The sequence below is a fragment of the Miscanthus floridulus genome, chromosome 3, assembly GCF_019320115.1.
Source record: "Miscanthus floridulus cultivar M001 chromosome 3, ASM1932011v1, whole genome shotgun sequence".
Taxonomy (NCBI): Eukaryota; Viridiplantae; Streptophyta; class Magnoliopsida; order Poales; family Poaceae; genus Miscanthus; species Miscanthus floridulus.
Window position 1 is genome coordinate 85350397 of NC_089582.1, and position 12615 is coordinate 85363011.

The 12615-nt window shown below is 46.2% G+C and overlaps 2 protein-coding genes across 2 annotated transcripts; one reads left to right on the forward strand and one right to left on the reverse strand.

The window, feature by feature from the left end:
• Positions 1-997: 997 nt before the first annotated feature.
• LOC136546031 (pentatricopeptide repeat-containing protein At4g02750-like) lies at positions 998-4249 on the forward strand. The gene is made up of 3 exons (XM_066538005.1): positions 998-2979; positions 3200-3405; positions 3982-4249. The coding sequence occupies exon 1, from the start codon at positions 1042-1044 to the stop codon at positions 2851-2853; it is 1812 nt and encodes a 603-aa protein (XP_066394102.1). The 5' UTR covers positions 998-1041; the 3' UTR covers positions 2854-2979; positions 3200-3405; positions 3982-4249.
• Positions 4250-5640: 1391 nt separating this feature from the next.
• LOC136546032 (uncharacterized) lies at positions 5641-12330 on the reverse strand. The gene is made up of 8 exons (XM_066538007.1): positions 11812-12330; positions 10869-11003; positions 10554-10742; positions 10314-10375; positions 9824-9981; positions 9601-9749; positions 7011-7154; positions 5641-6857 (listed from the first exon to the last, which is right to left on the reverse strand). The coding sequence occupies exons 1-8, from the start codon at positions 12196-12198 to the stop codon at positions 6675-6677; spliced, it is 1407 nt and encodes a 468-aa protein (XP_066394104.1). The 5' UTR covers positions 12199-12330; the 3' UTR covers positions 5641-6674.
• Between the last annotated feature and the right edge of the window lie 285 nt (positions 12331-12615).

Below are 12615 nucleotides of genomic sequence, written 5' to 3' on the forward strand. Positions count from 1 at the left end.
ATGATATAGGTGGGTAATTTAGATGCTTAGAGTTTATTTTATATTATATTTTATAATAGCATAGGCGTGTAATTTTGATGTATATGTAGAGTTTACTTTATTTTATATTCATAATGACATATGTGGCTAATTCTTTAGAAAATATAATAGATCTAGTAGATATATTGCCAATGATGATAGAGTCTACAAAACTTATGGGCAAATGTTTCTAATTTTTTTATGAAAAATCATATAACTTATCTTTCTTTCTATTGTGCCTTGTGAGAACTAATTTCGAGGCTCCATTGAACACATATTAGTAATACTAAGCGCCCTTCAGGTGCCCTGTAATAATCTTGTGTCCACGCTTCATAAAGATAACTTGATTATAATTCTATTGTAACCCAGAATCTATGTATATACATCATTGCCATCGTCGCCGTGGCATGGCATCTAAGATTAGCCATATCAACCCCACCCCCAAAAAAGTGGTAATAGCACAAACTATGAAGTAGCCACGAATCTTTTATGTTTTGATAGTGTCGATAGCCTGGTCTATAATTCGATTGTACCACAGGGATCTAAGTATATACATCATTGTCACCGTCAGCATGGCATGGCGCACCTAAGATTAGCCATATCCCCCTACCAAAGAGGTACATAGCAAAAATTAATGAGTAGCCACAAATTAATCTTCTATGTTTTGATAGTGTTGATAGCCCAGTCTATATGGCCACCTTGGTTTTTATGGCATCCATATTACATTGTCATAGATAATGATAGATTACACAGCCATTCATTATAGTTTACATTTTTTATTCATGGCTGAATAACTTATAGGCATTGAATGTCATATGCTATTTTCTCAAGACAAATTTTGAATAACAAATTTGGAAACCCAAATTTCTTAAAACCTAAATTATTCAACCCGATTTTTTTTTTATATAACTGAATGCCTGCACCCCAGTTATTGTGGACATGCTCTTGTTCACTCTGATGTTTCATTTCGCGTATCAAATACAGTACAAACATTCCCAGCTCCGATTCCCGCCACAACCTCCGATGCCTTCCCCAACACCGGGCCACACGCGCCGCCGCTCACCGCCGGCGATCACCGCCCTGCTGCCGCGTCTCCGCGCCGCCGCTGGGCCGACCACGCCGCGCCGCCTGCTCCTCCAGTCCATGGCAGTGGTCCTCACCTCCGGGCTCTCGTCCTCCTACCCCGCGCTCGCCTCCCGCCTCCTCAACTCCCTCCTCCCGCACGTCTCCGCCCGCCGCCTCCCGGCCCTCCTCCGCCTCCTCCCGCCCGACCACCTCACGCTCCTGCTCCTCTCCTCCGCCAAGCACCACCGTGCTCACTCCCTCCCCGACGCCTGCGCGCTCCACGCCCTCGCCGTGTCCTCCGGCCACCTCCCCTCTGACCTCCGCCTCGCCAACTCCCTCCTCTCTCTCTACCTCTCCCACGGCTCCACGGCCTCCGCGCGCCGCCTCCTCGCCGACATCCCCCGCCCCGACACCGTGACCTGGAACACCCTCCTCCGCTCCTGCCTCCGCATGGGCCTCCTCCCGGCGGCGCAGCGCCTGTTCGACGAAATGCCGGAGCGGGATCTCTTCACGTACAATTCCATGTTGTCTGGGTACGTGGCGGAGGGGGATATGGCCAACGCCAGGGAGCTATTTGATGGAATGCCCGAGAGGGACGTGGTTACATGGAACTCAATGCTTGCTGGGTATACTCAGTGCGGGGACATGGAGAACGCCAAGAAAATGTTTGATGTAATGCCTGTGAGGGATGTTGTGTCATGGAATTCGATGCTGGATGGGTACGCCCAGACTGGGGACATTCAGATGGCAAGAATGGTTTTCGATGGCATGCCAAGAAGGAGCACGGTGTCATGGAATGTCATTCTTGCGCTATACGCAAAGGTGAAGGACTGGCGTGAGTGTTTGAATCTGTTCGATGCGATGATGGCTGTGGGGGAAAGCAAACCAAATGAGAAGACATTTGTGAGCATTTTGACCGCCTGTGGGAACCTGGGTGATCTTGAGAGGGGAAGGTGGGTGCATCGCTTGGTTCGTGAGAGGTGGGAGAGACTTCTTCCTGACGTACTACTTCTTACTGCTATGCTGACAATGTATGCCAAGTGTGGGGTGATGGGGACAGCGAAGGAGATATTTGATTCGATGACCGAAAAGAGTGTTGCATCCTGGAACTCAATGATCATCGGCTATGGATTGCATGGGCACAGTGAGAAGGCCCTTGAGTTGTTCATGGAGATGGAGAAGAATGGGCCTCAGCCAAATGAGACGACTTTCATCTGCATCTTGAGCTCCTGTGCTCATGGAGGCTTGGTGCTTGAAGGCTGGTGGTGTTTTGATAGGATGGTCAGGTTCTACAATATTGAGCCCAAGGCTGAGCACTTTGGCTGTATGATGGACCTCCTTGGTCGTGCTGGATTGCTCAGAGACTCGGAGAAGCTCATCAAGAATTTGCAGGCAAAGGTGTCACCTGCATTATGGGGTGCCCTAATATCAGCCTCTCGAACTCAGGAAAGCTCCAAACTTGGAGAGTTTATTGGAACTAAGCTGATTGAAATGAAGCCAACAGAGTTCAGCTCCTACGTGCTTCTGTCAAACATTTATGCCGCGGAAGGAAGATGGGATGATGTTGAAAAAGTAAGGAAGGTGATGAAGGAGAAAGTAGTGGAGAAAGATGTGGGGATGAGCCTTGTAAGATCAAGTGAGCCTGGTCATGTTGCTGAAGATGATATTTCATATCAACAGAATTCTGTGATGCTTTCACTGCTGGGTGAGATGGGTGTGCATGTGAAGCAACCATCTGATGTGTTTAACTACAGGAGGGAACCTAATTAGTTGTTCCATGAGATTTCCAACAGAGTTTATGCGTTCTATTCCGCTAGGTGTATTTAGGAAGACAGATGCCAAGTGGAGATGCTTCCATGTGAATACCTCATGTTTGCTGATAGTTGGGCAATTGAAGTAAGTCAGCTAGGCCAGTACACAGTTTGTTAACATTTGTACATTGCCGGTATTTAACTATTAAATACAGGGAAATCTTTGTTTTCGTGTACGAGTTGGAGGGTTTTTTGCTAGTGGATTGGATTCGAGGAGCATTTAGGGTGCTTTATGTTTGAGATCACCTGTCGGGAAGATATTTCGTTCGCAGAAGCTCATCCTGATTTCTGTGTGTACTTTTCAGGATTCTGGGGAGAGCATACACAGCCATGGTGGACTTACTGATAAGCTGGACCGCCATGTAAGCAATGTTACTGACTAATCGCGATTAGTTGGGCTGATCAGTGTCATGGTGATCAGCTATGCACTATGATTAGTTGCCATTAATCGAGTCGGGCTGATCGGTGCCATGGCGACTAGGATCGATTACATGGTTTGACAATATTGCATGTAAGTACTTTGAACTTGATATGTTTCCAAAATTGTAAAGGTTTGTTAGTGGTGAATTTTTATGAGTTAAATCTACCTGCTAGTATGCTTCTAGTGCATGCTTTGTTCCACTTTAGGTGCAAATTGATGTTGATTCAAACATAATGCTCAACTAAGGTTCTATTGTTGGTAAGTCTAGGCTTGCTGCCAGTTCCTGAACTTAAGCAAATCTTATAGTTAAGTTTTTACCCTGTATATGTTGTCTTTTTTCATGTCAATTTAAACAGTAATGCAGTTCAAATTCCAATTGTGTTTTTCATTGTATACTGTGCAATGCGAGAGCTGATAGTTTGCAATATCCTTCCTTTTGAAAAAAAGAAAAAAATACTCTACAATATCTGGATCTGCAGTTCAGATTTCAACCGTGTTTTTCATGCCTGTGTATGCCAATGCAATGCAAGAACTGATAAGTCTATATATCAAAATGTGCAATTCGGACTTCAACTGCGCTTTACCGTGTATGCTTTATAGTATGCAGCTTATATTAGGGTATCCCTTAGAATGCTTTGTGCTAAGCAACTTCTGTTGATGTAGCAGATGGTCATCGCTATCGTCGTGAAAAGGCATCAGATGCTAGAATGCTTTGGGCGAAAATTGGAAAAATGATTAATGGAGAGAATAGGTGCATATGGCATTCTAGCATGACACCAGTTCGATAATGGAAATTTGGCGAATCCCAATTGTGTGGGATGGCAAACTGGTGAAACCTAAGTTTGGTAATGGCAAATACCAATTAGAGTTGTGTGCTTTCTCATGTAATTTTTTTTTTGTGAATTCTGTTGTTCAGGAGACGCACATTTGTGCATTGGCTAATGATCATGTAAAATGCAATGAACTAGAGCAATGCAATAAATCAATTTTGTGAACCAATGTCTCTCAGTTTTGTGCAAGGGGCTTTACTAATGCCCGGACGTCCGTACAGACGCCCGCGTCCTTACGCTCGTGGCTGCTTGTTTCCCACATGTAGCGAGCGGACGGCATGGACCTCAGCTTGCTCCTGGGCCACTACGCGAGCATCGTGTCGCCATTGGCCCACCTCCGCGGGCGTTTGCGTGCTCGTTGGGTAGGGTTTCCTGCCAAGCTCGAACTACCACGGCGAGATGGAGGGAACGAAAGGGAGGGAAGGGAGAGGAGAGGGTGAGGTGCGCCGTGCGAGGAAGGCGCGAGGTAGGAGCTGAAGCCCTGCGGCAGGCTGCTATCCACCAGTCATCGGCGCCATTGCAACATGTACAACACCCGATCTACTATTGAAATATCCAGATGAAACATTTGAAACATGCGTCTGAAACACTTGTAAAAAACACATTAAACACTTGAAAACCTTTACAACACGTACACAACATCCAGATAAAACATTTGTAACATATGCGTAAAACATATGCAACTTCTAGATAAACACACTTGCAACATACGTCTGAAAAAACAGATGTAACATTGGGGAGTGGGGATAGACGTCTGCAACATAAGTGTACAACTACTGCAACATATGCAACATCCCGATTTACTTTTACAGCATCCATATGAAACACTTGCAACACACCTCTAAAACAACTGAAACACTCGAAATATACGCTTGCAACACGTGCTTTCAGCATAATGTCACCTTACTGTTTGGACGAATGGAGCTCGTCCTTGTGGAGCTCGACGCTGGCGGGGAGCTTGATGCCACGGAGAGCTCGGAGGTTGGCGGCACGGACCTCGGTAGTGGCCGTAGCATGCGGATGGAGCGCGACCGCGGCGGGAGGCACGAGTCCAGACGGTTGGCGATGTAGGCGGCGCCAGCGAGCGGCATAGGCAGAGTTCGTCTCACGAGCGGGGGCGGCGCGGGCGAGCGGAGTCCGTCCCGCGATGGTGGGCAGCGCTGGTGAGCGGAGTCGTCCCACGAGCGGGGGTGCGCAGTGCAGAGCAGGTGTGCGACGCAGGCTGGGTCTGTGAATAAGTGGACGAGGATGGGTCCGTGAATGAGTGGATGAGGCTCGTCTGGATGGGTCTGTGCAAAAGAATGAGATGATAATCAATAATGCAATAAAAATGCCACAAGTGTAAACTATGTGCAACATTCCTTGTTCGTTTGGCTGATAAGCCAGGCTGAAAAGTATTATTTGCTAATTTGTTATGAGAGAAAAATATTATACCATGAGCTAATAAGTTCAAGCAAACAGGGAGATTTGACCATTTCTCCAGAAACGGTATAATAAGCATTGGTAATAACAGCATGTACAATGAACAGCGAATGCAACAGAACAGTTTTGCAGACCATCCAGTTCAGCATCCATACAGGCTCTTACATACATGCATCATCGAGGCAAATAAGCATTACTAGACTAGCAAACAAGTTTATGTTCCCTGACAACATATAAAAGCTTCCATGAGTTAGAGTAGCATTTAATTCTGTCTTCATTGGGTGAGCTTTTTCTTCACATCCCTCTTTGCTGGAGAACTTCTTGGCCTTCGTAGGGTACTCATTTGCTCACTTGTTCCTGCTCCACCTTCCATGCTTAGTCCCAATTGACTTCTTCATCACCGGACCAGGGCTACTATTGCTCCCCACCCTCCATGATCAATTGAATTTGGCTAAAGAATAGAGTACTTGAAAGTGTTCAATGTGGGGTAAAGAGAAATGTAACGACCAATTGGATGGGAAAGAGAAGGATGTCCGATCAGGCCGTTCCGGTCGCCCACAGGTGCCCCGGCTATGGTCAAGGACAAGCGAGGGAGAAACGTGAGCTACCTTTAGTGTCTGGTTGGTCTTCAGTTGCGTTCCCGTTCAGGCCCCGTTCGGTCGCAGGGAAATGATTCCTAGCCGCACAGATCTTTCACAAATTTGTATTACCGCGGAAGATTTCTGGGTCCGGAATAGCCGGTTCTGAGACAACCGAACGGGGCCTCATGGTGAAGAGATAAGGGGCAGGGTAAATTTTGGTAGTTCCCACGGGCTGGAAATAAGAGAGGTATATAAAAGGAAATCTATACCTATGCCAGAATTTCTCTCGTAATTTCTATTTTTCATCCCTCCCCTCCCTCGTTCATGTCTGCTTCCGGTTTTCATCTGCCCGTTGCTGGTTCCTCAGTTTCTGTTTCTGTGTCCGCTTCGTCTCCGCTTGTTTAATCCTGACCCACGCACCTTTTTTTTTCCTTGATGAACAAAATTGTAAACACGATCACAAAACAAGTATTTCTGTACAGCACTTGGCAGTAACAATTTAATACAACACAAAAGAACAAATAATTCATCCAATGTGCTTATTCAAAACTGACAATTGCCCAGAGTCTCCATTGAACAAGTAAACCTCCAGCGGGGAATAGGAAGATGAGAATGACTGTGTTGAGAGCCTCGCTGAGGGTTGTAAAATTCTGCTTCCTTTGGGGCATGGGATGGTTAGGACGCGTGACCCAGTCCGCATCTTCCAAACCTGACAATACATAAGGCCAAAATACATAAGGCTCCACCAGAAAGTAACTACCCTTAGAAGAAAATATGTAATTTATTCCATATTCTTCTAAGTGACTAAATACCAACAGAAAATCAAACCACCCCCAGAATGTCATTCAACAATGACACTTACCTCTATTATTCCTTTCCGTGGGGCATGGATTGCTAAACACAAACAATAGTCACTCTTTGTGTATTCTATGTGCATCGATCTTGACGAAGCCTCGTCTTTGTTCAGAAGCATTTCCACGAATACACATGAAGCGTCACGATAGCCCTAAAAAATTGTACAGTAAAATAGCAGAAAATAAAAAAAAATGAAAACCCAAAAGGTTTCGAGATATATGCAAAAGGAAACACTCTGCATTATCAAGGTTCTGGTCCAAATGACCTATAGTGGGCTCTAGCGCTAGGCAATGGATTTCAACCGTTTAGGCACAAAGCAAAATGAAAGTGGATTAAAACATCAGTCCGTGGCTACACTTGAGTCCTTTTTTAAGGATTTGATAACAATTTATTTATCAACACAATTGAAATCTGACAGTCATGTGTTTATGGCAATTTATTATCCAAATACCATTAACAGCCACTTAAAGATTGGTTGCAACAGTGGCATGATCAGAGAACTGCACATGATTACTATGGTTTGCTACTCACAATATCTATTGCAAATCATGCTCAATTGGATCAGATGTGAGAATAGCATTTGTACCACAATATTTTCTATGTGCATTTCCCTGATCCTACCACGATTTACAACTATTATAAGACAGTAACCGCTCAGCAATACAAAAAAGATTGATCCCAGCATGGCAGACAAGTTCATACTATTTGAAAAGGGGTAAGCCCATTTTACTACGGGTTATTTGGATTGGTACCATTACAATTCTCAGAACTTTGAGATGTACCATTAAAATTCACATATTTTGAGATTTACCATTATAATTCAATGTTTCACTGAGTTTTGCCATTTTTTACGTCTTTCAGCTGCTTGGGCCCACTGGCAGGCGTATGCGTACTGTTCACTTTTGTGTATGGACGTATCGCTCGTTCTAGCGGAGCCAGGCTTGGCTAGCTCCCGCGCCTCGTCCGCTCACCTCCTCTTCCTCGCGAGCGCCTCTTCCACTGCCAGGCTCACCTCCTCTTCCACGGCCGACAACCACGATAGCGCCGGCGCGCTGCAGCCACCGCGCCAGATCTGCCGACCTCCGCCTGCTCACCTCCTCTTCCACCGCCCGAATCGAGCTCTACCACGCGAGCAGTGCCCGAATCGCCTCCTCTTCCACCACGCGAGCAGCGCCTGAATCACCTCCTCTTCCACCACCGGCGCCCGAATTGAGCTCCACCGCAACAGCAGGGTGGCCAGAATTGAGCTCGACAGCGGGCGCTGGTGCCACTCCACCACCGGGGAAGAAGATGGAATCTGCGGCGCTAGGGAAGAAAATGGAGTCCGCCATGGGCTACACGCACCCGGCGCTGGGGAAGATGGAGTCCACCATGGGCTACACGCACCCGGTGCTGAGGAAGAAGATGGAGTCAGCCAGGCTCGTGCCCCGGCGGAGCCCCATCGAAGCGCCACCGTCGCCGCCCCAGGCTCCACCCTGCACCTCACCTCCGTAACACCGGACGCCGCCCCGGGCTCCACCCTCCACTTCGTCATGCTCCCCCCATCTCTACATTGGTGAGGTCGCCTCCACCTCCAGATCCGCTATTCACACCGGCGAGGTCGCCTCCACCTCCAGATCCGCCATCCTCCTCCTCCCTCCGTGCGTGTCGGCCACCTCCCACGGCCACAGTCGTCGTCCTCCTCCACCTCCATGCATGGTCATAGCTCACCTCCGCGCCGTCCTCCTATACCTCCGTGCTCTGCGGCGTCGGTTGGTGGGCGAGCTGTCGAGCGCGGGCGGCAGTGGAGTTGGGCGGCAGCGGCAGTTGACTCGGGCACGGGCGCGGGCTCCAGGGCGCCGGCGGCTAGGGTTAGGGTTCCGCCGCCGTCGCCGTCGCCGCGTTGGGAGGATGAGAAAGTGAGAGACAGAGTGAGCGCGAGAAGGAGAACAGATTGAGAGATGGGGCCACGGGCGCAGGGCTCTTTCAACTTCAGGACGGGGGCAAATACGTCCATACAGAAAAGCAAACAGTACGCATACACCTGCTAGTGGGCCCAAGCAACTGGAAGACGTAAAAAATGGCAAAACTTAGTGAAACATTGAATTATAATGGTAAATTTCAAAATAGGTGAATTTTAATGGTACATCTCAAAGTTCTGAGAATTGTAATGGTACCGATCCAAATAACCCTACTACTATCCCAACTTTGCCTTTTTTTAGAAGGGCGGGCCTGGTGCAAGCGGTAGAGTCTTACCACCTGTGACCGGAAGGTCCCGGGTTCGAGTCGCGGTCTTCTCGCATTGCACAAGCGAGGGTAAGGCTTGCCACTGACACCCTTCCCCAGACCCCGCACAAAGCGGGAGCTCTTTGCACTGGGTACGCCCTAACTTTGCCTTTTTTGTTTTCTCATACATGCTGTTTTGTTGGGTTTTAAGTTCAAATTTCACAAGGTGATAGATGAAACATAAATACAAGAAACTAATCCAAAAGACACTGACTAAAAACCACACCAGAACACTGTAGTCTAACTATTGGAAGTTATATGTTACTCAGTGGTTCATTATTTCTTTTAGATCAATTATTAAGAATAAAATAAGATTTAACTAAGGAGATTACCTTCCATAACCGTACAGCCACAAGGGCATGGGTGTCCAGCAGTAGTATCCGCCCAAGTGAATCAGTTATAGCAGCCAGCGTACCACTCGGTGAGAGTGTAAGCCGTTCTCCCTTCCTTGGGGAGTCTTTCAAGCAGGTGAGGGGTGATGCTGCAGTTTATGTAACAGTTAGGCATAAACTTCAGTATATTTTTTAAGAATATTGAAACTTACTCGGCCATTACTTTTTGCAAAGGATTGAGGCTTTGGCCTTGACTTTTTAGGTGGTGATGGCTCACTCCGCCATAGTATTTTGGACAAAGATGATATTGTCGAAAATGTTGCAGCTACACCTCTTGACAAAATTGCTCCAACAATTGACCTGCTTCTATCTTCTGATAGTCTACAGAATAACAAAAAGTTAGAAGATTTGTAAAACTAACAATATGGCAACATCATCCGCTAACTTTCCAAAGCCAACATCTAGAGAAACAATAGTATGGACTTATTGCAATTCAAATTTGAATGGAAGCTATCATAGCTAGTTTTCTGTTGCAAACTTGCAATATAATTTGAACTGTGAAACATAATACACAAAGTACAGTTGCACATGAATAATACAGGCACTATCATGTCTTGGACACACCATATCCATAGAACTCATAATGGAAGTCACAGCTAGTATCATGATCACCTCAACCAGAAATGCAAAACCCATTGCGTAGCGAAACTCACCTATATGCTGAAACTACAGCATCCTCTCCAACTGTGATGGCACAGTAGTGGCGCTGACTTGACTGCCCAGCAATATAAAAGCAGCTGAATTCAATATAATCGTGGCTTCAGAAAACTTCCACTAAAGGTAGCTTTTAAGAGAATCAGGATATGATAAAACCAAATGGTAAAGGCATAATAATAAGTTCATGTAACAGTTATATCTGACAACAATAGAAGAATGATGCGCCAGTAAGTCACCTGAAGTTCTAACAAGGGAGGTGGCATCAGACCAACAATTGCAGCATCAGCACATGAACTGAACTTGCTTACATTCCAAATCTGGAAGGGTATCCGTCCAAAGGTTTCCTCATCCTCAGCATCTTGCTCTTCAAACTTATCTTTCCACAGGCGTGATTTCACATCTTGAAATGTTTTTTTAAGAATGCTCTGTGAGAAACCAAGAAATTAGTTATTATCATTGAACATGCACAGAAATCCTGACCATCACTGGTGACTGAGCACCAAATTCTCTGGTTCTTATACAGAGATAGAGGGTGAGGGTTTCGCACAAACCTGAAGGTCAGCACCATCAAAGCGTGCGATAACACCAGGAAACACTGCAGAAAGTTCATCAGAGCCTGAATCTTCCCAAGCGTTCTCCTTCCTCTCACGAAAGTTGAGTTTCAGTATCTTTGCAGGATATATACTCTGAAATAATCAAATTCAAGGACTGCAACTATTACCATCGAGGAAAAAAAAACAAAAGAAATATTCCTGTTTGCTAAAGATTAGAGATAAACAGCATAGTCAAATAAAAGTAAGGCATCTAAGCAGAGCATCTTCTGTTTGCACTACAATGCATGTTTTTCCTACATAATAAACTGTATCAATTGACAAAGCATCGTGTTTTCCTATACAATGATGTCTTGGACTCTTAGTATCATGGAAGAAAACATACAGTTATGTTGTACTGACACATCGGGTTACAAATAACCTAACAAAAGTGTACCGTGTATATAAAAGAAAAAAAGAAGAAAAATAGAAAAGAAATAGTGCCTGTGAAATCATCTATACAGATGGCTTCTTTGTGCCTATAATATAATAATTTCAATAATACCATAGGAACTAGGAAGCCTTCATTGTGCATTCTAATATATCACCTAAAAACGCATAAATGTAAATGAAACCAATTTCTCAGGGAAACAAAACTATCGTGGCAGTTTACACCAGCCAGCTGGAGACTGAAACTACATTCGGAAATGTACTGCTAAAATCTCACATATTTGAAGAATATCTTTGGAACTTATGTGATCCTAGTAAGAGTATTTTGTCACATGAATAATTATTGAAGTTTTTCACCCAGGCATGATATAGCAAAAAATGGAACGGAAAAAACAGCCTCATATTCTGAAAAAAAATATAAGAATGCCATATCAAAAATAGCACCGACAATCAGAAAATCTTCTCAGAACGCTGTATGCACGGAGATTCAGATGGATGGGGTCATATGAGCGACCTGCTTGTGCAGTAGATCGCCGGCGAGCGAGTAGAACAGCAGCCACCCAGCGTCCGTGCCGACCGCCACGGCGACCCCCTCGTCCCCCTCTGCGTCGTCCTCCCCGGCGAGCGGGACCCATTCAACGGCGGAGATTCGGCCCTCGTCGGGCCCCAGCGCAGGCTTCACCGTGACCCCGCCGCCTCCACCTCCCGCTACCGGGACGATCACGAGCACGGACCGCGCCGCGCTGGCCACGGCGAGGGCGCGCGCGCGCGGCCCGAGCGACGGGAGGACGGCGGGGTCGTCCAGCCACCCCTCCCTCTCGCCGGCGCCTGCGGCTGCGAGGTCCGCCGAGGCGGAGGCGAGGAGGGAAACCTCCGCCAGGTGGTGGCCCCGCGGCGCCATAGAGAGAGGCAGAGGCGAGGCGAGGCGAGACGAGATCCCGCCCAAGCTTCAGAAAATCAAGAAGGTTGTGGAGCGGAGATGCGCGCGATTCGACGAGGAAGAGGAGACGACGTGCGCCGGTGCGCGTGTGGGTTTTTGCAGAGACGTCCTTGGCTGAATCGCGGATTCGCGGCTAAAGCCTTATTTGGATGCAGAGTATTTTGATTTACAAAGTTGCTGGATGCTTAGATACGACAAATCATATATAGTTTATAAAGTTATGGTTTTGTGAAAATTATACTCTTTTTGAAATTTTAGAAACTCCACTCAAAGCATCTTTTATCATGATTTTGAATCTCTTTGGCTTATCAAACTTATAATTTCGTGATAGCATCAAAAACTATGTATCCTAATACTAGCAATTTTGCTTGCATTAGT